Here is a 27,687-nt window from a genome sequence, read left to right on the forward strand (position 1 = left end):
TGCCCGAAATGTCAATTCTCCTGCCCCTCGGATGCTGCCTGACCTGCTATGCTTTTCCAGCACCACTCTAATTTTGACTTGTAAGTTTGTTCCCCCAGTCATGAACAGCTACTCCAGTACATTTTCATGTCAGTTTTACTATAAAGGTTTTGAGCTGGGAATGTGAATGTTGGGAGATTCATATTACATTTGACTTTGGGGCAAAATCCTTTCATGACACATGAACAGGAAAGTTTTGGAGGGATATGAGCAGGAGCAGCTCGTTTAGTTTGGGAATATTGTTGGCATGGGCTAATTGGACCTAAGGGTCTATGATCTGGCAATGGATGATTACATAATAGAGATTGGTTTTACAATGGTGCTTAAATTTCTACATTTGTAGACATATAAAAGACTACATTATGGCACAGAATAAACTAATTATTGATAAAATCTTGCTTAAAAATTGTATGATTGATGGGATAAATTTATGTGAAAATGTAACTGAAGAAGTTTGAGGCACAACATTTTGAACTTGATGTTGGACTAACTTACTCAATTGTTATTAGATTTCAATTTATTTTATTTGCTCCCAGTCTCCTTCCATCTCTCACCTCTTTCCTGTCTCATCCCATCTCTGTTCCCACATGTCTCATCGTACCCACTCTGTCTCACCCTTCCATCATTATCTACCTACCTAGCTATCGATGCCTTGCTCTGCAGCCACCGTCAAGATGTGTACTTCGATTCTGACTTCCTACTTAGCTCAGTTCCACAGTTTGGTTGCTAACTCTGTGAATGACAAAAACCTGCTTGTAAATTGGATTACAGATTTTCCTGAGTTTTGAATTACTGATGCCAACAAATTGAAGCTGGTGGTCTTTGAACAGAGTCATAGAAATGACTCAGAGTCACAGAACCCAGAAACAGATCCTTTGGTCCAACTCGTCCATGCCAACCAGATATCCCAACCTAATCTAGTCCCATTTGCCAGCACTTGGCGCATGTCCCTTTAAATCTTTCCTATTCATGAACCCATCCAGATGCCTTTTAAATGTTGTAATTGTACCAGTCTCCACCACTTCCTCTGGCAGCTCATTCCATACATGCACCACCCTCTGCATGAAAAAGTTGTCCCTTAGGTCTCTTTTATATCTTTCCCCGCTCACCTATGCCCTCTAGTTCTGGACTCCCCCACCCCAGGGAAGAAACTTTGTCTATTTATCCTATCCATGCCCCTCATGATTTTATAAACCTCTATAAAATCACACCTCAGTCTCCAACGCTCCAGGGAAAACAGCCCCAGCCTATTCAGCCTCTCCCTATAGCTCAAAACCTTTCAACCCTGGCAACATCCTTGTAAATCTTTCCTGAACCCTTTCAAGTTTCACAACATCCTTCCAGTAGGAGGGAGTCCAGAATTGCACATAATATCCCAAAACTGGCCTAACCAATGCCCAGTATGGCCGCAATATGTCCTCCGAACTCCTGTACTCAATGCTCTGACCAATAAAGGAAAGCATACCAAACACCTTCTTCTCTATCCTATCTATCTGCGACTCCACTTTCAAGGAACTATGAGCCTGTACTCCAAGGTCTCTTTGTTCACTAACACTCCCCAGGACCTTGCCATTAAGCGTAGAAATCCTGCCCTGATTTGCCTTTCCAAAATGCAGCACCTCACATTTATCTAAATTAAACTTCATCTGCCACTCCTTGGTCCACAGGTCCATCTGATCAAGATTCCATTGTACTCTGAGGTCACCTTCTTTGCTATCCACCACACTTCCAATTTTGGTGTCATCTGTGAACCTACTAACTATACCTCATGTGCTCACATTCAAATCATTTATATAAATGATGAAAAGCAGTGGATCTAGCACCAATCCTTGTGATACACACAGACATCCAGTCTGAAAAGCAACCCTCCACCACCACCATATCATCTTCCTTCTGTAGTTCTGTATCCATATGGCTAGTTCTCCCTATATTCCATGTAATCTAACCTTGCTAACCACTCTAAAATTAGGAACCTTGTTGAACGCCTTATTGAAGTCCATCTAGATCATGTCCACTGCTTTGCCCTCATCAATCCTCTTTGTTATTACTTCAAAAAACTCAATCAGGTTAGTGAGACATGATTTCCAATGCATAAAGCCATGTTGACTATCCCTTATCAGTCCTTGCCTATCCAAATACTTGTAAATCCTAACCCTCAAAATCCCCTCCAATAACTTGCCCACCACTGATGTGTCAGGCTCACCAGTCTATAGTTCCATCTTTTCCTTACCGCTATAGCCAACCTCCAGTCTTACTGCAACTCACCTGTGACTACTAATGATCCAAGAATCTTAGTGAGGGGCCCAGCAATCATTTCCATAGCTTCCGATCAGGTACACCTGATCACGTCATTGGGATTTATTCACCTTTATGCATTTTATGACATCCAGCACCACCACCTCTGTAATATGTACATTTTTCAAGATGTCACCATCTATTTCCCCACATTCTGTATCTTCCATGTCCTTGTCCACAGTAAACACTGATGCAAAATACTCGTTTAGCATCTCCCCCATCTCCTGTGGCTCCACACATAGACTGCCTTGCTGATCTTTGGGGGGTCCTATAATCTCCCTAGTTACCCTTTTGTCATTCAATTATTTATAAAATCCCTTTGGATTCTCCTGTTTGCCAAAGCTATCTCATGTCTCCTTTTTGCCTTCCTGATTTCCCTCTTAAGTAAACTCCTACTGTTTTCATACTCTTATAAGGAATCACTCAATCTCTGCTGCCTATACCTTCCTTCTTTTTCTTGATCAAAACCTCAATTTCTCTTGTCATCCAGAAATATACTGTCTCTGGACTCCTCTTATCTCATTTTTGAAGGCTTCCCATTTTCCAGCTGTCCCTTTATCTGTGAACATCTGCCCCCAATCAACTTTTGAAAGTTCTTGCCTAATACCGTCAAAATTGGCCTTCCTCCAACTTAGAACTTTAACTTTTATATCCTTTTCCATCACTCTTTTAAAACAAAGAATTATGGTCACTGACCGCACGTGCTCCCCCACTGACATCTCAGTCACCTGCCCTGCCTTATCTACTGAGACTAAGTCAAGTTTTGCACTTTCTCTAGTAGGTAAATCCACTAGGGATACTCATTTTTACAAATCCCTTTGTGACCATTGGTGTATCCCATAGACAAAATAATTTATGTAGCTAAGCCTCCAGGAAATTTCTACATATTTACAATGAAGTTTAATTGTTGGCTGAAGTTTAATTGTTGGCTTAAGTGTTCCCTGAGTGTTCTTAGGCCGAAGTAGCAGAGACTCCCTGAAGCTGTTTGAAAGGAGCCTAACCTGTAAAAACTCAGCACAGTGGTGACCTTCATGACCAGAAACACCCATTTTTGGACAATTCTGGATTTGGATTACTTTTCCTGTATACGGATACACCATTATAACTGCATTCCTCTTTGTCTCAAGATTATTTCACAAAACAAACTACCTAGTCCTTGCTGCTATCTGATCCTTGCTATAATACACAACTTCAAAGCCAATCAATAGCACATTAGAGATTGAAGCAAAAATTTAAATCCACACCCTTCATTGTTATAGTTAAAACAGCAAAAAAATTGCAAAAATAAACATTTTATACAAACTGAGGAACAGGACAATGCCAACACACACACATACAAACAAAGTCCTGAGGCTGTATTCTTAATGTCACAGCCAAGAAGGAGAATCAAGATAACTCTCACCGATACCCTTTATGTGGAAGTTTGATTCAATAGCCACCATTTCTCTATTCAACAGACTCCACACCAAAAAGAGACTTTGATAACAAGGGCTGTCGCACAATGCCCAGACATTAAAATACTGTTTTCACTGCAGAGATGTAGTGAAGGCAGTGGATAGTTAACCATGTTACTTCAGAGACGATAGCTCAGGAAGCAAAGTTTTTACAATGGTTGTACTAATAGAACAGTCCTCTTGTCTTTCTCCTTCATTTCTAGCACCCACACTAATTTCTGTGCCTTGACATTCCCCCCCCCCCCATTTCACATTTCTAGCTAGTTTCCCTTATGTCGTAATTGTTTCCTGATTTTTTTTCATTATTCTCATTTATATTGATAAATGTTACCCTTCCTTTATTGTGTTACTGCATTCCAGCAGCATTTCTTACATTGCAGTAGGGCTGCATTTCATTTGCAGTCCCCTCTCTGCAGTTAACACTGCCTTGAACTCTGTCTCCTTGTCATTTTATTTTGTTTATCAAACTGAAGTTCATAAAAGCATTAACACTGTCAGGTTTTAATTTCTGATATACCACATCTGTACTATTTTGCTCTTGGTTAAAACCACCAGTGTCTGATAAAGAATAACCATAAACTAAACTCTTACTCCAGTCTGCAAACATCATTGCATTACTGCCAGAACAGCGATTTCTCTTTGAGAATGTGGATTCCAGAGTGAAATAACTAGTTGGTAAAAGTAGGCTGTGCAGTGGAGTGAAGCAAATGTTTCAACATTATATAATTTTATTGTTGCTCATAAAATGTTACAAATGCAAAACAAATATACAGAGAACCACAGGGAGGAAGTTTCCTTCGATGGGAGAGACCAAAGCTTGGAAACATAGTTTATTAATGAAGTTTCCCTTTTAAGACTGAGATGAGCAAGAGAGAGGAGCTGTAGAAAGTCACCAACACCTGAAAGAATAAACGAGAGAATGACTCTGTGCTTCTGAAACAGTGAGAGCGTGCGTGTGATTTAGATCGGCAATAGAGGTAGATCAAAACTAGCAGCAAAGGAGTAGGCCTAGTAGAGCTGACCTGTGTGTGCAAGAGAATGAGTGAGAGTCAGTCAGAGTGAGTGAATGAGAGAGAGTGAATGAGAGTGAGTGACTGAGAGAGAGAGGGAGATACAGGTAGTAGTGGCAGAGGACTCCTTCAACATGTTTCTGCAGGTCATAGCTAAGTATGGCACACAGGTAGATAATTGGTGGTATTTTCTCTGTCTCGCTTTTTATTGACCAAGCGGTTTAAATTAGGAGACATAACTATTTCTGAACAGCACAGCAAAATTTTAAAATCTAAATGAATTAATCAAAAGGAATAGAGTTGGGTGGAAGGCAATGTGTTGCAACTATAGTCTGTGGGAACTGGTGGACACCAGTGTGATCCATGGTGACCACATCTGCAGCAAATGTTGGCTACTCAAGGAACTCGGGCTCAGAGTTGATGAACTGGGAGTACAACACTTTGGACAGGGGGAAAAGGTACATGGACTTTGTTTAAGGAGACAGCCATGTTCTTCAGATTAATTACATCAAATACAACCGTAGTCATGTGGATGTGATTGCAAGTGAGGCAGTTGTTGAGATCCAGAATTTAGTTTTGGAAGAGCCTTAGCCAATGTCCTTATCCAAAACGTGTGAGGTTCACGCTCCCAGTGTGGACAGGGGCACAGGCTGTAGGGAGGATGAGTGTACTGATCAGAGGACCATGGCACAAAACATCATTTAAGTATGGCGAGGAAAGAGAAATATCATAGAAATAGAAGATAGCACAGTTAAGGAAATAGAGTCCCAAAGACTGGTACCAAGGTTCAGGACATTCCTTTGGGCTGGAGAGGAACTTGGTGTGGGAGGGAAAGGATCCAGATTTCACGGTCTATGTAGCTACCAGACATAGGTGGAACTAGGATAGATGTTCTACTGAGAGATTGAGCATTTTGGGCCTGAATTAAAAATCAGAACCACAAAGGTAATAATCTCCGGATTACCACCTCAGGCAGATTGGCACATGGTAAATAAGATGGAAGAGGTAAACATGTGGGAGTGGTGTGGAAGAAATGGGTTCTGATACATGGGGCTCTGGCACCAGTACTGGGGCAATAGAGATGTTCCACTGGCACAGGCTTCATTTGAACCTTGCTGGGTCCAGTGTCCTGATAAATCCTATAACAGGAGTTCTAGATAGAACTTTTAACTAATTATGAGGGGTATGAGGATATAATTGAAGGGAAATATCAAAAAAGAGAGCAGACATGCAAGATATTGAAGAGTCAAACTATGATCAAAGAATGACTGAAAGGGGTATAAAATATAAGTTTAAGAGTGCAACTGAAATTAAGACCAAAGTAAGAATGTTAAAAAATTAAAGTCTCTTTATCTGAATGCACACACATTTGTAACAAGATAGATGAGGTGATGGCAGAAATGAAATTAATGAATATGACCCTACAGTTATTATAGAGAGGTGGCACAGGGTGACTATGGCTGGAGACTTAATATTAAAGAGTATTCAACATTCTACAAGAATAGACAATAAAAGGAAGGAGGTGGGCTGGCTTTGTTAATAGAAAGTGGTCTCAGTGCGGTGGTGAGTAATGACATAGGTGCAATAGATCATGTTCTGGAATCAGAAGAGTAGAAATAAGGAATAACAGGAAATGAAGCCATGGGTGAGAGTTGTCTATAGGTCTCTGAAGAGTTGCTTCTCTTTAGGACAAAATATAAGTTGGGAAATAATGGAGGCATGTAAGAATGGCAATACAACTGTCATGTGATTTTAATTTGCATATTGACTGGACAGATCACATGGATAAGGATAACATGAAAGATGAATTTCGAGAGTACATCAGGGATAGCTTCTATGAACAATGCATGAGAGAATCTACATGGCAACCGACCTACATCTAGGAATGTACAATGAGGTTAGATTGAGAAGAGATCTCAGTTACGGATCCTTTAAGGATAGCAACATGGTAGAATTTCAAATCGAATTTGAAAGAGAGTAACTCGGGTCTGGAATGGCGGGACTACCTTACGCTGAAAGACTGGAGCGACTGGGCTTGTATACCCTTGAGTTTAGAAGACTGAGAGGGGATCTGATTGAGACATATAATATTTAAAAGGATTGGACACTCTGGAGGCAGGAAACATGTTTCCACTGATGGGTGAGTGCTGAACCAGAGGACACAGCTTAAAAATACGGGGTAGACCATTTAGGACAGAGATAAGGAGAAACTTCTTCACCCAGAGAGTGGTGGTTGTGTGGACTGCTCTGCCCCAGAGGGCAGTGGAAGCCCAGTCTCTGGATTTGTTTATGAAAGAGTTGGATAGAGCTCTCAAGGATAGTGGAATCAAGGGTTATGGAGATAAGGCAGGAACAGGATACCGATTATGGATGATCAGCCATGATCATATCGAATGGTGGTGCAGGCTCGAAGGGCAGAATGGCCTACTCCTGCACCTATTGTCTATTGTCTCAAACCAATGTCCTCAACGTAAATAAATGCAATTGCAGAGGTCAGAAAAAAAAGTGTGTCTGAAGGGAGTTGGGAAAATAGGCTAAAGGGGAAGTCATTGGATAAGCAGTGGAAGAGACTTGTTGGAAATTGGGGACCCATTAAACCTGTGTTGACGTAGTATTCCACACACAGTATTTTCTGTTCCTGAACCAGCTGGTGCATGTATTCAAGCTTCTGTATTTTCAGCCTGATGGAAGAGGTTATAGGAGAGCATTACAGGGGTGGGATGACTCTTTGATGATATTGGCAGTCTTTCTGTGGCAACAAACTGTATAAATGGATTCGATGGATGGTCTGTGCTGTGCATAAAACCTTTTATAGTTTCTTACAGTCCTGGGCAGAGTAATTGCCATACCAGGCCATTATGTACCCAGACAATATGCTTTCTATAGTGAATCTGTAAAAGTTGGTGAGGGTCCTTATGGACATGCCAAATTTCCTGAGCTGTCTAAGGAAGAAGAGGCGTTGTTGTGCCTTCTTACCCATCACATCTACATGGGAAGTCCAGGACAGGATGTTGGTTAATGTCACCTGTTAAGAACTTGATGGTCTCCATCATCTCAACCTCAGCTCTGATGATATAGATGGGGGTGCTTGTTGTTGTGGTTCTGTTCGCCGAGCTGGGAATTTGTGTTGCAGATGTTTCGTCCCCTGTCTAGGTGTGTTCTCCTTTCTTTCTGAAGTCAATGATTAGTTCTTTAGTTTCGCTGGCATTGAGAGAGAGGTGTTGTTCTCTTGGTACCACATCACCAAGCCCTCGACCTCCTTTCCATATTCTGACTCATCATTCTTAGATATCCACTCAACCATAGTGGTGTCGTCAGCAAATGTGTAGAAGGTATTTGTTCAGTAATTGGCAACACAGTGGTGGTGTACAGTACAGTCAGGGGGCTGAGGACACATCCTTGGGGAGGTGCCCCAGTGTTGAGTGATACCGTGGAGGAGGTGCCGCTGTCTGTCTTCACTGATTGTGGTCTTACTTAAATGTGCTACAGTAATAACTGGCCTATCACAAACATAAACAAAAGATTTATCAAGAACAACACTACCTTACGATGAATGCAAAGTTTTCAGATATAAGGTTTTATTCTTAGAAGGAATGAAAATGAACCTTCAAATGGAGGTGAAGGGGCCAAGGGTCATTTTGGTATCATGAATAGCCGGCCATTGTCATTTTAGATTCTTCACTGATGTTTAGATTGATGACTGTCACAGACCTCGATATAATTTAGATCAACAGATAGTTGAGATGAGAGGGCTACGAGTGAGAGGATGAGTCACTATCTTGAGAGAAGACCAAGAATTTCTCTATTTCACATTTACAGTAAAGGATTAATAGAAATGTCTTCCAGCCAAATGTTAGGAAGACTGATGTCAGTGTAATCAGACCCTGGTCCAAATTCCATTCCCTAATCATCAACAGCATCCCTCTATCTGGCAATAGTTTGAGATTAAACCAGCTTGTTTACAACTTTGATGTTATGTCAAGCTCTAAGATGAGCTTCCATTTCATTTTTGCAACTTCACTAGAACTCCATTTGTACTTTCATTATAGAACATAGAAAAGTACAGCACAGAACAGGCCCTTCGGCTCAAAATAAGATAACTTAATCTACACACCCCTCAATTCACTGCTATTCATGTGCATGTCCAGCAATTGCTTTAATGTCCCTAATGACTCTGCTTCCACCACCACCGCTAGCAATGCATTCCAGGCATTCACAATTCTCTGCATAAAGAACCTACCTCTGATGTCCCCTCTATACCTTCCTCCTAATATCTTAAAACATGACCCCTCGTGCCAGTCACTTTTGCCCTGGGGAAAAGTCTCAGGCTATCGACCCTATTCATGCCTCTCATTACCTTGTATACCTCGATCAGGTCACCTCTCTTCATCCTCCTCTCCATAGAGAAAAGTCCAAGCTTAGTCAACCTCTCTTCATAAGACAAGCCTTCCAGTCCAGGTAGCATCCTGGTAAACCTTCTGTGTACCCTCTCCAAAGCCTCCACACCTTTCCTATAGTAGGGCAACCAGAACTGGACACAATATTCCAAGTGTGGTCTCACCAGGGACGTATGGAGCTGCAGCAAAACCTCGCGGCTCTTAAACTCGATCCCCCTGTTAATGAAAGTCAAAACACCATATGCTTTCTTAACAACCCTATCCACTTGGATGGCAACTTTGTGTGGTCTATGCACTTGATCACCCAGATCCCTCTGTTCCTCCACACTGCCAAGAATCCTGTCTTTAATCCTATATTCAGCATTCAAGTTCGACCTTTCAAAATGCATCACTTTGCATTTATCCAAGTTGAACTCCATCTGCCATTTCTCAGCCCAGCTCTGCATCCTGTCTATGTCACGCTGTAGCCTGCAGTAGCCTTCGATACTATGAACGGCACCTCCAAACTTTGTGTCATGGAAAATTTACTAACCCACCCCTCAACCAAGTCATTTATAAAAACTACAAAGAGCAGAGGACCAAGAAGAGAGCCCTGCTGGACCCCACTCACCACTGACCACTGACCTCCAGACAGAATACTTCCCATCTACAACCACTCTCTGCCTTCTGTCAGCCAGCCAATTCTGAATCCAGATAGCCAAATCTCCCTGTATCCCGTTCCTCCTGACTTTATGAATGAGCCTACCATGGGGAACCATATCAAATGCCTTGCTGAAGTTCAAATGCACCACATCCACTGCTCGACCTTTGCCAATCTGTCTTATTACCTCTTCAAAGAACTCAATAAGATTTGTGAGGCATGACCTGTCCCTCACAAATCCATGCTGACTGCCTTTAATCATGTTATGCTTTTCCAAATAGTCATAAATCCTATCCCTCAGCATTCTTTCCAAAACTTTGCTGACCACAGAAGTAAGACTGACTGGTCCGTAATTGCCAGGGATTTCCCTATTACCCTTCTTGAAAAGAGCAACAATATTTGCCTCTTTCCAATCCTCCAGTACGACTCCCATGGAGAGTGAGGAAGCAAATATCCTCGCCAGTGACTTAGCAACCTCCTTTCTCGCTTCCTGGAGCAGCCTGGGATAAATCTGGTCTGACCTGGGGACATCTCAATCTTAATGTTTGCCAATATTTCCAGAACATTAACTTCAATCTTGATCTGTTCAAGCCTCTTTCCCAGCTCTTCAAAGTTCTCATTCACAACAAGGTCCCTTTTCTTTGTGAAAACCGAAGCAAAAAAACTCATTTAGGGCTTCCCCGATCTGCTCAGACTCCATGCACAAGTTCCCTATGCTATACCAGACCGACCCTACCTTCTCCCTGATCATGGTCTTATTCCTCATATATGAGTAAAATGCCTTTGGGTTCTCCCTAATCCTTCCTGTCAAACCACTTTTGTGCCCCCTCCTGACTCTCCTTAGTCCATTTCTGAGCTCCTTTCTAGCAAGCCTATAATCCTCTAAAGATGTGCGAGATCCTTGTTTCCACCACCATATGTAATCTGCCTTCTTCCTTTTGACAAGAAGCTCCTCTGTTCTCGTCATCCAAGGCTCCTTAAACTTACCCCTTCTTGCCTGTCTCAGAGGAACAAATTTGTGCATCGCTCGCAACAATTGCTCCTTAAACAGTCTCCACATGTCTACTGTGCCCATTTCTGTGGAGGAATTGCTCCCAGTCCATACTTCCCAACTCCTGCCTGATAGCATCATAATTTCCTTTTCCCCAATTAATATCTTCCCTTGGTAACTGCTTCTTTCCCTCTCCAAGTCTATGATAAATGTGAGGCAGTTGTGATCAGTGTCACCAAAGTGCTCTCCCACCACGAGATCTGATAACTGTTCTGGCTCATTGCCAAGCACCAAATCCAAAATGGCCTCTCCACTCATCAGTCTGTCTACATACTGAGTAAGGAAACCCTCCTGAACACACCTGATAAAAATGGCCATCCAAACCATCTGCAGTACGGAGGGAAAGTTGAATTCACCCATAACAACCACCCTGCTCCATCTGCATTTTTCCAAAATCTGCTGGCCTATCAGTTCTTCAATCTCCCTACTGCAGAGATTGGGTAGTCTGCAGAAAACCCCCAGTGAGGTGGCTGCTCCTTTGCTGTTCCTAACTTCCACCCATACTGACTCAGTAGACAAACCTTCCTCAACAACCTTTGTTTCTATAGCTGTGATGCACTCTCTGATTAGCAATGCTACACCCATCCTCTTTTTCCACTCTTCCTGTTCTTTTTAAAAGTTCTAAACCCTGGAACATCATGCAACCATTCCTGCCCCTGTGAAACCCATGTCTCCATTATGGCCACAAAATCATAGTTGCAAATACTAATCCATGCACTAAGTTCATCACTCTTATTTCTGATACTCCTTGCGTTAAAGCAGACACACTTTGACCGATCCCCTTGTTTTATTGCTCGAGAAACCTTCCTGATAGATTCACTACATCCTGTCACTGCCCCATCCAAAACTACCCCCTTTTTATAAATATGTAGCTATGGTTCCCACCCTCTTGTCAAACTCGTTTAAATCCTCCCGAACTACACGCTTAAGTCTCCCACCCAGGACATTTGTGCCCCTCCCAGTTCAGGTGTAACTTGTCCTTTACGTACAGGTGCCACCTTCCCCAGAAGGCATCCCAATGGTCTAAATATCTGAAGGCCTCCCTCCTGCTGAATATCAGCTGAAGTTTCACACATCTCACCTCAGCTGCAACTGAAGGCCTTGTTCATGCCTTCGATATTTCCAGACTTATTCACTCCACTGCAATATTGACTGGTCTCTCAATTTCTACCCTCCATGATCCAAATCTATGCTGGCCATGTCTTAACCTGCAGCACACCATCCAGGACAAAGCAGACCCTCTTGAGTGGTACTCACCCGTGAACTTGAATACCTACTCCCACCGACATACTGTGGTGTGGACCATTCACAACTCACCAAGGCTCCTCAAAGAACCTTCCAAACCCATATACTCCATCACTGAGAAAAACAAAGGCAGAAGATATATTGGAACACCACCACCACCACCTGCAAGGTCCCCTCCAAGCTGCTCATCATCCTGAAATGGTACATATCATTTTTTCAGTGTCTCTGGGTCAAACTCCTGGGGCCCCCAACACCGCCCCTCCCCTTCCAAACTGAACTTTGAGAGCCCCTATATGCAAGAATAGCTATGGTCCAAACAGATAATAAACACTGGCCTAGCGCACATTCATGAATGAAGAAAGATAAGTTCCATTCTCCTTCATCTCTGTGCTCTTTGACCTCCATTGACTCCTGTTCAAGCAACAATTTGATTTTAAAATTTCCATCTTTGTTTTCAAATCCCTCCAAGGCCTTGCTTCTCATTTGTAATGCCCTTAGCCACAAACCCTCCAGAATATGCAAGTTCCTCTGATTCTGTCCTTCGTTGCATTCTCAATTTACATCAACAGCCATGGGTGAAGTGCCAGAAGACTGGAGGCTGGATAATGTTCTGCCATTTTTAAGAAAGACTGTAAGGAAAAACCAGGAAGCTACAGATTGGTGAGCCTGACATCACTGGTGAGAAAGTTGTTGGAGGGGATTTTGAAAGACAGGATTTACATGTATCTGGAAAGGCAAGAATTGATTGGGGATAGTCAGCATGGCTTTGTATGTGGGAAATCACGTCTCCAACTTGGTTGAGTTTTTGAAGAAGTAATCAAGAAGATGTATGAAGGCAGTGGGATGGATGTGTCTGCATGGACTTTAGTAAGGCCTTTGACAAGGTTCCACATGGCAGATTGGCTAGTAAGAGTCGATATGGAGCTAGAAAAAAGCACAGCAGGTCAAGCAGCATTAGAAGAGCAGAAGAGTTGACGCTTTGGGCAGGACCCTTCATCAGGATTGGTTAGTAAGGTTAGATCACATGGGATCCAGGGAGAGCTAGCCAATTGGAGACAAAAATGGCTTGACAATAAGAGACAGAAGATGGTGGTAGAGGATTGTGGTTCAGACTGGAGGCCTACGAGCAGCAAATGTTGAAAATAAATCCTGACTCACTTATACTTACATATTAAACATTAAAATAAATTTTGGAATACTTTGCTAATGTTGTAGAATAAGTATTTCACACACTTACCTGGTCATTCTGTTTCCATCTAAAAACTCAGTCAGTAGCATGTACTATCTGAAACCCCATTACTCAGTCTAGTTTTCTAAATCTTAGCTCGTGGTTGCATTGCCCCCTTGTATTCTTTAAAGTTAAATTCAGCCATCATAGTTACTAATGAGGACTATGAGTAGCTGACAATGGGTTGTGTGTGGTAGTAGGCCTGGTGAGAGAGGGGTGGGGGGAAAGCATGGAGAAAGGTGCTCAAGTTCTAAAACTGCTGAACTCAAAGTCTAGAAGGCTGCAGGGTACCTCAAGCAGAAAATGAGGTGCTGTTCTTCCAGGTTGTGCTGAGCTTTGCTGGAGCACTGTAGCAAGTCTGAGACTGAGACATTGGCCAGGGAACATGGTGGTATGTTGAAGTGGCAGGCAACTGGAAACTCAGGGTCTTCTTTGGAAACAGAATATTGTACAGGTGTTCTGCGAACTGGTCAGCCAGTCTGTGCTTTGTTTCCCCGATTTAGAGACCACATTGTGAGCAGAAAATTATTCCCATTAGCAGCTATGCATTCTCCTCGGCTGACTTTTAACCATTCCATTGTCTGTTCAACTCTTTCTCTCTCTTTGGAATCTATCTGCACCCATCATTTACTCTCCCGTCTCCATTTTCTGTATAAAAACCATCCTTTTCCTAGCTACCATTGGTTTTGAAGGGTCATTGGACCTGAAATGTTAACCCTGAATTTCTCATCAAAAATGCTGCCAGACCTGCTGAGATTTCCCAGCCATGTCTGTTTGACACAGTTAAGGAAGATGCTTTTATGGCCTTTTCCAGAATTAACTGTATATTTGTCATTTATGTTTCTAGACATTCTTTATGCAAGCAACTAAAGTCCAATAATTTGTCCTATTTCACTGCATGGCTTTAGCTGTGCACAATTCATTACTTGCTGAATGAAATTTGTAAGCATGCAACATGTTGGTGCTGTCCATCACTGAGCTCCATGAATTCCAATTTGATAAAACAGCCTCATACTTTACCTTCTTCGACTGCTCATTCATGGTTTCAGTTGAAGGACTTGCAATGGTGGGCTTAAAATGGAAAAGTTTTTGAAATGGTTAAAGTAACTTACTCACACACCATTACCAATCAATCTTGATAACATTATGTATTTTACAGGATCACAGTTGCTAGGTGGAGAAAAATATGAAGTATATTTGAAAGGTAATGGGCATCTACATTTGTATTTGCTTTGATTTGCAACATATGGTTACTGTGAATCTCGACATTGCAGAATTGCAGAAGTTTCAGGCTCAGTTTTCCCAGTTATCAGTTGCAGGTAGTGCACCCAACTCCAGCTCCTTGGAAACTGTGTTCGGGTACTGGAGCTGGATGGACTTCGGATCATTCGGGTGGCTGAGGGGGTAACTGAAATGAATTACAGAGAGGTAGTCACACCTCAACTACATGAAAAAGGTAGATGGGACCTCTACAAACAGGATGGTCTACACCTGAACCAAAGGAGTACCAATATCTGGCAGGAGGTGGCATTTGCTAATGCTCTTTGGGAAGGTTTAAACTAATTCAACAAGGGGCTGGGAACCTGGATTGTAGCTCAAGTGTACAGCAGGTTGAGAGTAGTGAGGTCATGAATAAGGTTTCAAGGTCACAGGAGTGTGCCGGCAGGCAGGACAGTGGTTTGAAGTGTGTCTACTTCAATGCCTGGAGCATCCAGAATCAGGTGGGAGAACTTGCAGCATGGGTTGGTGACCGGGATTTCTATGTTGTGATCATTTCTGAGACATGGGTAGAGCAGGAACAGGGATGGTTGATGCAGGTTCTGGGGTTGTTTCAATAAGAACAAGGAAAGTGGTAAAAGAGGGGGAGGTGTGGCATTGTTAATCAAGGACAGTATTACGGTGGAAGAAGGGACATTTGATGAGGACTTCTCTACTGAGTTTGTATCAGCTGAGTTTGGAAACAGGAAAGGAGAGGTCATTCTGTTGGGAGTTTTCTATAGGCCTCCAAAAAGTTCCAGAGATGTAGAGAAAAGGATAGCAAAGATATTTCTGGATAGGAGCGAAAGTAACTGGGGAACTTTAGAGTTATGGGGAACTTTAACTTTCCGAATATTGACTGGAAGCGCTATAGTTCGCGGATCTTAGATGGGCCAATTTTTGTTCAATGTGTGCAGGAGGGTTTCCTGACGCAGTATGCAGACAGGTCAGCAAGGGGAGAGGCCACATTAATTTTGGTACTGGGTAATGAACTGGGTCAGGTGTTAGATTTGGAGGTAGGTGAGCACTTTGGTGATAGTGACCACAACTAGTTACGTTTACTTTAGCGATGAAAGGGGATAGGTATATAACGCAGGGTAAGAGTTATAGCTGGGGGGAAAGGTGATTATGATGCATAGGATGGGGAAGGAAACTGCAGGGGATGGACACAATTGAAATGTGGAGCTTGTTCAAGGAACAGCTACTGCATGTCCTTGATAAGTATGTACCTGTGAGGCAGGAAGGAAGGGGTCAAGTGAGGGAACCGTGGTTTACTAAAGAAGTTTGAATGTCTTGTCAAGAGGAAGAAGGAGGCTTATGTAAAGATGAGATGTGAAGGCTCAGTTCGGGCACTTGAGTGTTACAAGTTAGCCAGGAAGGATCTAAAGAGAGAGCTAAGAAGAGTCAGGAGGGGACATGAGAAGCCATTGGCTGATAGGATCAAGGAAAACCCTAAAGCTTTCTCTGGGTATATCAGGAATAAAAGAATGACTAGAATAAGAGTAGGGCCTGTCAAGGACAGGAGGTGGAAGTTGTGAGTGGAGTCCGAAGAGATAGGAGAGACGAAAAATAAATATTTTTAGTCAGTTTTCACACAGGAAGAAGACAATGGGAGAATACTGAGATACTAGTTATTACACTAGACAGGATTGAGGCTCATAAGGAGGAAGTGTTAGCAATTCTGGAAAGTGTGAAAATAGATATGCCCCCTGGGCCGGATGGGATTTATCCTAGGATTCTCTGGGAAGCCAGGGAGGAGACTGCAGAGCCTTTGTCTTTGATCTTTATATTGTCATTGTCTACAGGAGTAGTGCCAGAAGGCTGCAGAATGGCAAATGTTGTCCCTTGTTCAAGAAGGGGAGTAGAGACAACCCTGGTAATTATAGACCAGTGAGCCTTACTTCGGTTGTGGGTAAGGTGTTGGAAAGGATAATAAGTGATAGGATTTATAATCATCTAGAAAAGAATAATTTGATTAGGGACAGTCAACATAATTTTGTGAAGGGTAGGTTGTGTCTCACAGCACTTATTGAGTGCTTTGTGAAGGTGACCAAACAGGTGGATGAGGGTAAAGCGGTTGATGTAGCGTACAGAACAATCTCGGTTATCTGAACGTCAATTATCCGAATTTCGGATTATGCAAACAAGATCTCAAAGTCCCGTTAAAAACGTTTTTCGAACAATCAGTTATCCGAACAAAATACTCCTCATCCATCACAATTGGATAATCGAGGCTGTTCTGTATATGGATTTCAGTAAAGCTTTTGATAAGGTTCTCCATGGTAGGCTATTACAGAAAATACAGAGGCATGGTATCGAGGGTGGTTTTGCAATTTGGATCAGAAATTGGCGAGCTGAAAAAAGACAGAGGGTGAAGGTTGATGGGAAATGTTCAGCCTGGAATTCAGTTACTCGTGGTGTACCATAAAGTTCTGTTTTGGAGCCACTGCTGTTTGACATTTTTAATAATGCCTAGATGAGGACATAGAAGGATGGGTTAGTAAATATGCGGACAACACTAAAGTCAAGGAGTTGTGGACAGTGCGGAAGAATGTTATTGGTTACAGAGCGACATAGATAAGCTGCAGAGCTGGGCTGAGCTGAGAGGTGGCAAATGGAGTTTAATGTGGAAAAGTGTGAGGTGATTCACTTTGGAAGGTGTAACAGGAATACTGGGCTAATGGTAAGATTCTTGGTAGTGTAGATGAGCAGAGAGATCCAGTAGTTTCAGCTGTAGCCATTCCCAATATAACCATGGAAGCTGAGTGTTAATAGGCTAGTCACTGTAGTGGGATATCATAACTCAGTCTTGTCCTGCCCTTACCATTTCCCACAGAAACAGGACTCGTAGATACTGCTTTTTCAGACAGGCTCCCTGGCTTTAATTCAATTTGGCCCCATTGAGATCAGCCAATTTAATGCAGAATAGGATTTGAACCTTGGATTTACCTAGTCTGTGATAATACCTAGTCTGTGCAGTGGGCAGTGAAGAAGGTTACTCCACAGCACAACAGGATCTTGATCAGATGGGCCAATAGACTGAGGAGTGGCAGTTGGAGCTTAATTTAGAGAAATGTGAGGTGCTGCATTTTGCAAAGGTAAATCAGAGCAGGATTCATACACTTAACAGTAAGGTCCTGGGGAGTGTTATATTGCAGACTTCCCCAACAGTCAGAGGGAGATCGAGGAACAGATATGTTGGCAAATCACAGAAAGATGCAGAGAATAGAGTTATAGTTGTAGAGGGCTTGTTCTGCTAATATCAACTAAGATCACCTTAGTGTGAAAGGATTAGATGGGCTGCAATTTTTAAAGTGCATCCAGGGGAGCTTTTTTGCAGCAGTTCATAGATAATCCTATTAGAGATGTGACAGTGTCAGACCTAACCCTGGGGAATGAAGCCAGTCAAGAGGTTGAAGTTTAAGTGGATAAGCATTTTGGGGATAGTAACCACTTAAGTTTCAAAGTCATTTTGGAAAGGAATAAGGATACTGCAGAAGTGTCTAAGTTGGGGGGAAAATTTGAATATCGTTAGAATGGATCTGGCATAGAGAGACTGGGAGCAGTTAATTGCAAGTATGTCTACATTTGGAAAGTGGTAGTCTTTTAAAAGGAATAGTGAGAATTCAAGGTCAGTGTGTTCCCCTAAGAGTGAAAGGTAAAGGCAAAAAGTCCAGGTAACCTTGGATTTCAAGGGATAGAGGGTATGATAAAGAAAAAGAAGGAAACATATGAAAGGTACAGTGCATTAAAATAGGGGAGTCCCATCTGAAGTATACAGAGTGTAGGAGGTTGCATAAGAAGGAAATTAGGAGGACAAAGAGGGGCAATAAATATCTCTTGTAGATGGGATCACAGAAAACCCCAAGGCTTTTTTTTAAAGCATATCAAGAAAGAGTGTGGCCTATAACAGACCAAAGGGACAACATATGCATGGACACGGATGAGGTATTAAATGAATATTTCTCACTTGTATTCACTAAGGAGAAAGATGTTGTAGTTCGAGATTTCAGTTGGTATGATGATGATCTAGAATATATGATGAAAAAGGAGGAGGTATTAGATGCTTTAGTGGGCATATAGGTTCATAAATCCCCAGGGTACGATGAGATGTATCCCAGGCTGCTATGGGAGGCAAGGGAGGGGACTCTGCAGAAATATTTAATACTTCATTAGCCATAGGCAAAGTGCTGCACAACTGGAGGATAGGTAATGTGGTTCCCTTGATCAAGAGCAGCAGGGATAGGCCAGGCAATTACAGATCAGTTAGTGTAATGTCAGTGTCATACAGTCACAGAGATGTACAATATGGAAACAGACCCTTCGGTCCAACCCGTCCATGCCGACCAGATATCCCAACCCAATCTAGTCCCACCTGCCAGCACCCGGCCCATATCCCTCCAAACCCTTCCTATTCATATACCCATCCAAATGCCTTTTAAATGTAGCAATTGTACTAGCCTCCACCACTTCCTCTGGCAGCTCATTCCACTCACACACCACCCTCTGCGTGAAAATGTTGCCCCTTAGGTCTCTTTGATATCTTTCCCCTCTCACCCTAAACCTATGACCTCTAGTTCTGGACTCCCCGACCCCAGGGAAAAGACTTTGACTATTTACCCTATCCATGCCCCTCATGATTTTGTAAACCTGTATAAGGTCACCCCTCAGCCTCCGACACTCCAGGGAAAACAGTCCCAGCCTGTTCAGCCTCTCCCTGTAGCTCAGACCCTCCAACCCTGGCAACATCCTTGTAAATCTTTTCTGAACCCTTTCAAGTTTCACAACATCTTTCTGATAGGAAGGAGACCAGAATTGCATGCAATATTCCAACAGTGGCCTAACCAATGTCCTGTACAGCCGCAACATGACCGCCCAACTCCTGTACTCAATACTCTGACCAATAAAGGAAAGTATACCAAATACCTTCTTCACTATCCTATCTACCTGCGACTCCACTTTCAAGGAGCTATGAACCTGCACTCCAAGGTCTCTTTGTTCAGCAACACTCCCCAGGACCTTACCATTAAGTGTATACGTCCTGCTAAGATTTGCTTTCCCAAAATGCAGCACCTTACATTTATCTAAATTAAACTCCATCTGCCAATTCTCAGCCCATGACCCCATCTGACCAAGATCCTGTTGTAATCCAAGGTAACCCTCTTGGCTGTCCACTACACCTCCAATTTTGGTGTCATCTGCAAACCTGTTATGCTCGCTTCCAAATCATTTATATAAATGACAAAAAGTAGTGGACCCAGCACCGATCCTTGTGGCACTCCACTGGTCACAGGCCTCCAGTCTGAAAAAAACAACCCTCCACTGCCAACCTTTGAATTCTGACCCTTTGAGCCAGTTCTGTATCCAAATGGCTAGTTCTCCCTGTATTCCATGAAATCTAAGCTTGCTAATCATTCTCCCATGAGGAACCTTGTTGAATGCCTAAGTCAAGTACTGCCCTCATTAATCCTCTTTGTTACTTCTTCAAAAAACACAATCAAGTTTGTGAGATATGATTTCCCATGCATAAAGCCATGTTGACTATCCTTAATCAGTCCTTGCCTTTCCAAATACATGTACATCCTGTCCCTCAGGATTCCCTTCAACAGCTTGCTCACCACCGACATCAGGCTCACTGGTCTACAGTTCCCTGGCTTGTCTTTACCACCCTTCTTAAACAGTGGCACCACATTAGCCAACCTCCAGTCTTCCAGCACTTCACCTGTGTCTATTGATGATACAAATCTCTCAGCAAGGGCCCAGTAATCACTTGAGGAAAAAGTGAGGACTGCAGATGCTGGAGATCAGAGCTGAAAATGTGTTGCTGGAAAAGTGCAGCAGGTCAGGCAGCATCCAAGGAGCAGGAGAATCGACGTTTCGGGCATGAGCTCTTCCTGAAGAAGGGCTCATGCCCAATACGTCGATTCGCCTGCTCCTTGGATGCTGCCTGACCTGCTACGCTTTTCCAGCAACACATTTTCAACCCAGCAATCACTTCTCTAGCTTCCCACAGAGTTCTAGGGTACACCTGATCAGTTCATGGAGATGTATCCATTTTTTTGCGTTTTAAGACATCCAGCACTTCCTCCTCTGTAATATGGACATTTTCAAGATGTCACCATCTATTTCCCTACATTCTATATCGTCCATGTCCTTCTCCCTAGTAAGCACTGATGCAAAACACTTGTTCAGTATCTTCCCCATCTCCTGTGGTTCCACACAAAGGCTGCTTTGCTGATCTTTGAGAGGCCCTACTCTCTCCCTAGTTATCCTACTGCCCTTAATATATTTATAAAAACCCTTTGGATTCTCTTTAACTCTATTTGCCAAAGCTATTGCATGTCCATTTTTGCCCTCTTGATCTCCCTGTTAAATATACTCCTATTGCCTTTATACTCTAAGGATTCACTCGATCTATCCTGTCTATACCTTACATATGCTTCCTTCTTTTTCTTAACCAAACTCTCAATTTCTTTAATCATCTAGCATTCCTTACATCTACCAGCCTTTCCTTTCACCCTGACAGGAATATACTGTCTCTGGACTCTCATTATCTCATTTCTGAAGGCTTCCCATTTTCCAGCTGTCCCTTTACCTGCGAACATCTGTCCCCAACCAGCTTTTGAAAGTTCTTGCCTAATATTAACAAAATTAGCCTTCCTCCAGTTTAGAACTTCAAGCTTTAGATCTGGTCTATCCTTTTCTATCACTATCGGGAAGTTACTGGAAAAATTCTGAAGGACAGGATTAAGCAATTCTTGGAAAGGCAGGGATAGTCAGCATGAATTTGTTAGAGGGAGATTCTGTCTAATTTTTTGAAAAGGTGACTAAATATATTGATGAGGATAGTTTACATGGACTTCAGTAAAGCCTTTGATAAGGTCCCACATGGAAGGTTGGTCTTAAAAAAAAAGCCAGTGGGATCCAAGGCAAGTTGGCAAACTGGAATCCAAAATTTGATTCTAAATAGGTGGCAAAGGGTGATGGAGGAGGGGAGGCATGTCTTTGTAATTGGAAGAATCTGTGACCAGTGCTGTACCATAGAGTTCAGTTTTGGGAGCCATGCTGATTTCTGTATACATTAATGACTTGGATATGAACATAGAAGGTTTAATTTGTTAGTGTGCAGATGACATTAAAATTGGGGATATTGTTCATACTGAGGAGCATGGTCTCAGGCTACTGTCTGAAATGGATCAGTTGGTAAACTGGGCGTAGCAAGGGCAGATGGAATTGAATCCCAATTAGTGTGAGGTGATGAGTGGTCTATTAGACAAAGATATATGCAATGAATGGTAGATCCTTAGGGAGTACTAAGGTATGAAGGTACCTTGGTGTACAAGTCCATAGACCCCTCAAAGTGTCAGCACAAGATAGGATGGTGAAGGAGGGATATGGAATGCTTGCCTTCATCAGCTAGAGAACAGAATATAAGAGTAAGGAAGTCTGATTAGAAATGTATAAAGTATTAGTTTGGCCAGAGATGGTATACTGTGTGCAGTTGTGGTTGTCATTCTACTGGAATTGCATTGGGGAGGGTATGGAGGAGATTAGAACATAGAATCAACAGGATGATAACTGGGATGAAAAGCCTCAGTTATGAGGAGAGATAGCAGGTTTGATTTATTTCCTTTGGAGCTGAGGAGGCTGAGAGGAATCCTCTTTGAGGCATCCAAAATTAATGAGAGGCATAGATATAGTAGATTGCGAAAATCTCTTCCCCGTGGCAGACATGTGTAAGAGCAGAGACCATACATTTAAGGTGAGGAATAAGTGGTTTAGAGAAGATTTGAGGCAAGTTTTTTTTCATCCAGAGGGTGGTAGATATATGGAACATGCTGCTTGAGAGGGTGGAGGAGGCAGGTACTCTCCCAACATTTAAGCAGCACCTGAATGAGTATTTAAAATGCCAGAGTATAGTAGATTATGGACCAAGTGTAAGTAAGTGGGAGCTATGAGGTGGAGGTGCCAGTGTTGGACTAAGGTAGATAAAGTCAGATGTCACACGACAGCAGGTTATAATCCAACAAGTTAATTTCAAATCACAAGCTTTTGGAGTGCTGCCCCTTCATCACCTCATGCAAGGATTGGTGCTCCGAAAGCTTGTAATTTCAAATAAATCTGTTGGACTGTAACCTGGTGTCATGTGACTTCTGACAGGCAAATGGGATTAGTGTATTTTGATGTTTGTTGGTTGTTATAAATGTGGTTTGCCAAAGGGTGAGTTTCTATGCTGTATGCCTCTAGAACTCTATAACAAGCAGACAGTGGGATAACTATTGCATGACCTGACTTGTTCTGTGGTCTAGAAGCTGAATGCACGATTGAAGCATCGAGAACAAATAACTAATTATAAACTAAGTTTGCTAAAATACACACTGAGTAATGCAGTAATAAACAACAAAGCTGCATTTTGCAATGTTTTTTCACATTCTCAAGTTGTCTCTGATTGCAAAGCAGCCAATAATTACCTTGAACTGGAGGCAAATGTGGCAGCAAGTAAGGTGCCATCAATGAAGCAAATTAATATAAGAATCTGCCTTTAGCAATGCTCTTTAAGTGAATATTTCTCGTCAGGAGAATGCTCCAGCTCTTCTTCAAACATTAAATAGGATTTTTCACTGGCCTCGGCTAAGTGTTTACTTTGCAGGATGACTTGATTCCCAGAGTGCTGCTCTCAAGTGCCAGCTAAGGTGGCATCTTGTGTCAGAGTAATGAAGCTAATACGTTGTCAGCTGTTTTTATTTTGGTAACACACAATCTGTAGCTAAGACTTACACAGGTTTGGAAATGAAACATTCTTTTCTCTTCCACAGTTCTCGGAACAGTGTTGTAACCTTCCATCTGACATTTCGATTATTTGATCAACTGAAATAACCTAAGTGTTATCTTCTCCATAGAAAAGCATGCCTGCTTCTTATTGTTTGCAGTTAGTTGTCTCTGTACAGCACACTCAAGCTTTGTAACTGGGAGACTTCAAGGGTCAATCTGTGGGCTTGTAAGTCATGTAAAACGTTTCTTAGCAGCCCTCCCTTCTCCAAAGCAAAAGGTGACCTCTAATGTGGTGAGGCTCCAGGTTCCTTGTCCTTGGCCAGCAGAAAGTTGGTGAGTTGCTTATCTGAGACTTTCAGCTGGTGGGACACTCCCATGGCTTGACAGAGATATACCGCAAGAATATGCTTACACTGCAAAATGCAAGACAGGTAAATCAACAGCAGAGAAAAAGACTTCAAAAGAAATGACTGCTTTGATTGATGAGAACTTGAGTTTTCTTTCATCAGCTTAAAATGTAATATTGCATTTATGAGACGACAATCAATATAGCAATACGATTCATTAACCTGGGATACTGGTATTCAATACAAGGAGTACATTAGAGATTAGGGAATTTCAGGTGGTTAGCATAAAAAGGTGAGCATGCGGATGCTCAAGAAGGTTTCTGACTTTGACATAGACAAAATAAGATCCAACGGATTTACTCAGACCTGTATTAATGAATACAGTACTGCATGGCCATGTACTATCATCTTTACCTTTTATACTCTATACAAATGATTGTCAACAAAGAAAAAGAAAAAGGAAGCATATGTCAGGTATAGACAGCTATGATCTAGCGAATCCCTTGAGGTGCGTCAGGGCAAGAGGAGTAGACTTAAGAGGGAAATCAGGAGAGTAAAAAGAGGACATGAGATAGTTTTGGCAGACAGGGCTAAGGAGAATCCAAAGAGGTTCTACAAATCCACGAAGGATAAATGAGTAACAAGGGAAAGAATAGGGGCCCTTAAAGATCTGCAAGGCAGTCATTGTGTGGAACCACAGGAAATGGGCGAGATAACAAACAAGTATATCTCGTCAGTATTTACTGTGGAGAAGGATGTGGAAGCTAGAGAACTTGGAGAAATAAATAGTGATATCTTGAAAAGTGTCCATATCACAGAGGAGGAGATGCTCGATGTCTTAAAATGTGTAAAGTGGATAAGTTATCCCCAGGACCTAATCAGGTGTATTCCAGACCTTTGTGGAAAGCTAGGGAACTGATTGCTGGGCTCCTTGCCAAAATGTTGGTATCACTGATAGCCATGGGTGACTGGACGGAGGCTAATGTGGTGTCACTACTTAAGAAAGGTGTTAAGAAAAAGCCAGGGAATTACAGACTGCTGAACAAATTTTGAGAAGATTTCTAGCTCAGATTGAGGTTCTGGATATAGGGTTGCTCGCTGAGCTGGAGAGTTCGTTTTCAGATGTTTCGTCACCATACTTGGTAACATCTTCAGTGAGCCTCCGAATGAAGCACTGGTGGTGTAGCCCGCTTTCTATTTATATGTTTGAGTTTCCGAGAGTTGGTGATGTCAATTCCTGTGGTGACATCTTTCCCTATGGCGATATCATTTCCTGTTCTTTTTCTCAGGAGGTGGTAAATGGGATCCAAGTCAATGTGTTTGTTGATAGAGTTCCAGTTGGAATGCTGTGCCTCATGCGTGTCTCCGTTTGGCTTGTCCGAGGATGGATGTGTTGTCCCAGTTGAAGTGGTGTCTTCCTTATTCGTATGTAAGGATACTAGTGAGACTGGGTCATGTTGTTTTGTGGCTAGTTGATGTTCATAGGACAACACATCCATCCTAGGACAAGGGCTTATACACTTAAGATCCTGGGGGAGTGTTGCCAAACAAAGAGACGTTGGAGTGCAGGTTCATAGCTCCTTGAAAGCGGAGTCACAGGTAGACAGGGTAATGAAAGTAGTGTTTGGCATGCTTGTATTTATTTGTCAGTGCACTAAGTACAGGAGTTGGGAAGTCATGTTGTGGCTGTACAAGACATTGGTTAGGCCATTTTTGGAATACTGCGTTCAATTCTGATTTCCCTACTAAAAGATGCTGCTAAACTTGAAAGTCAGAAATTGTTTATAAGAAGGCTGCTGGAGTTGGAGGTTTAAGCGATAGGGAGACGATGAATAGGCTGGGGCATTTTTTCCCTGGAGTGTTGGAGTCTGAGGGGTGATCTTATAGAGGTTCAGAAAATCCTGAGGGGCATGGATAGGCTGAACAGCCAAGGTCTTTTTCCTCAGGTAGGGGAATCCAAAACTAGAGGTGAGAGGTGAGGTGAGAGGGGTCAGATTTAAAAGGAACCTAAGGGACAACCTTTTCATACAGAGGGCTGAGCGTGTATTGAATGAGCTGCCAGGAGAAGTGGTGGAGGCTGGTACAATTACAGCATTTAAAAGGCATCTGGATGGGTATATGAATAGGAAGGATTTAGAGGGATATGGGTCAAGTGCTGGCAAATGGGACGAGATGAATTTAGGATATCAGGTTGGCATGGACGAGTTAGACCAAAGAGCTGCTTCCATGCTATACAACTCTGACAAAAGCATGCCAACAACACAATCTTGAACTATACTGATGAGATAGTACTTGGGGCTGTCATCAGGAATAACAACGTAAAAGATAGGAAATTAGAAGAGATGTTTAGTCATACGGTTGTACAGAAACGGACCCTTCGGTCCAACTTGTCCATGCTGACCAAGTTTCCAAAACTAAACTAGTCCCACTTGCCTGCATTTGGCCCATATCCCTTTAAACCTTTCCTATTCATGTACCTGTCTAAACTTCTTAAATTCTGTAACTGAACCTGCGCCTACCATTTCTTCTGGCATTTCATTCCACATATGAACCACTGCCCTGTGTGGAAAATGTTGCCCCTCAGGTCCCTTTTAAATCTTTCTCCTCTCACTTTAAAAATATGCCCCCTAGTTTTGAACTCTCCCACCCTAGAGAAAAGACTGTTGCGATTCACTTTATTTATGCCCCATATGATCTGATAAATTGCTATAAGATCACCTCTCAGCACGCTAAGCTCTAGCGAAAGAAGTCCCACCCTCTGCTTATTACTCAAATCTGCCAGTCCCAGCAACATCCTGGTAAATATTTTCTGAATTTGCTCCAATTTACTAATATCCTTCCTACAGCAGAATGATAAGTGGCCTCACACTGTCCTCAATGTGATATCCCAACTTCTGTAGTCAGTGGTCTGAGCAATGAAGGCAAGTGTGCTAAACACTCTTTTAACTACTCTGTTTGTAAAATAGTGTGACAAGAATCCTAGTAGACTGAAGAGAAGACAATAAAAACTAATTATAGGTTTTAGAATAGGATCAGTTAATGATTATAAAGCTCCACAATGTGGACATGAAATATTTAATTAATACAGAGCTGTACTAGAAAGCTTTGAAGAAGTATAGAGGAGGTTGAGAGTAAGGAGGTCCAAAATAAGGTTTTGGGGTCGCAAGAGGGCACCGGCAAGCAAAACGTTCATTTGAGGTGTGTCTGTTTCAAAGCCAGGAGCATTTGAAATAAGGTGGGTGAACTTGCAGCATGGTTCGGTACCTGGGATTTCGATGTTGTGGCCATTTCAGAGACATGCATTGAGCAGAATGGTTGTTACAGGTTCTGGGACTTGGATGTTTCAGTATGAACTGAGAAGATGGTAAAAGAGGTGGTGGTGTGGCACTGTTAGTCAAGGACAGTATTACGACTGTAGAAAAGGCGTTTGAGGACTTGTCAACTGAGGCAGTATGGGCTGAGATTAGAAACAGTAAAGGAGAGGTCACCCTGTTAGGAGTTTTCTAAAGGCCTCCGAATAGTTCCAAAGATTTAGAGGAAAGGATAGCAAGGCTAATTCTCAATAGGAGCAAGAATGACACAGCAGTTGTTACTGGGGATTTCAACTTCCTAAATATTGATTGGAATACTACAGTTCAAGTACTTTAGGTGGGTCAGTTCTTGTCCAATGTGTGCAGGAGGGTTTCCTGACACAGTATGTAGACAGGTCAACAAGGGGTGAGGCCACATTGGATTTGGTACTGGGTAATGAACCCGGCCAGGTGTTAGATTTGGAGGTGGGCGAGCACTTTGGTGACAGTGACCACAATTCAGTTATGTTTACTTCAATGATGGAAAGGGGTAGGTATACACCGGACAGCAAGAACTACAGCTGGGTGAAAGTCAATTACGATGTGATTTGGATGTGTAGGATGGGGAAGGAAACTGCAGGGGATGGGCACAATAGAAATGT

The 27,687-nt window shown here is 42.4% G+C and overlaps 1 protein-coding gene across 4 annotated transcripts in view; it reads right to left on the reverse strand.

The window, feature by feature from the left end:
* zswim7 (zinc finger, SWIM-type containing 7) overlaps window positions 1-27,687 on the reverse strand; it is a 129,061-nt gene that overhangs the window by 57,955 nt on the left and 43,419 nt on the right. For 2 of the 4 annotated variants that reach the window (XM_072590137.1, XM_072590136.1), the window contains one exon: window positions 23,343-23,801. The exons of the other annotated variants lie outside the window; for them this stretch is intronic. In XM_072590137.1, coding sequence (XP_072446238.1) covers window positions 23,673-23,801 — 129 coding nt within the window. In that variant the 3' untranslated portion in view covers window positions 23,343-23,672. Of the gene's footprint in view, window positions 1-23,342; window positions 23,802-27,687 lie in introns of those variants that run through there. 4 annotated transcript variants of the gene reach the window in all.

This window comes from Chiloscyllium punctatum, chromosome 19, assembly GCF_047496795.1.
Source record: "Chiloscyllium punctatum isolate Juve2018m chromosome 19, sChiPun1.3, whole genome shotgun sequence".
Lineage (NCBI taxonomy): Eukaryota > Metazoa > Chordata > Chondrichthyes > Orectolobiformes > Hemiscylliidae > Chiloscyllium > Chiloscyllium punctatum.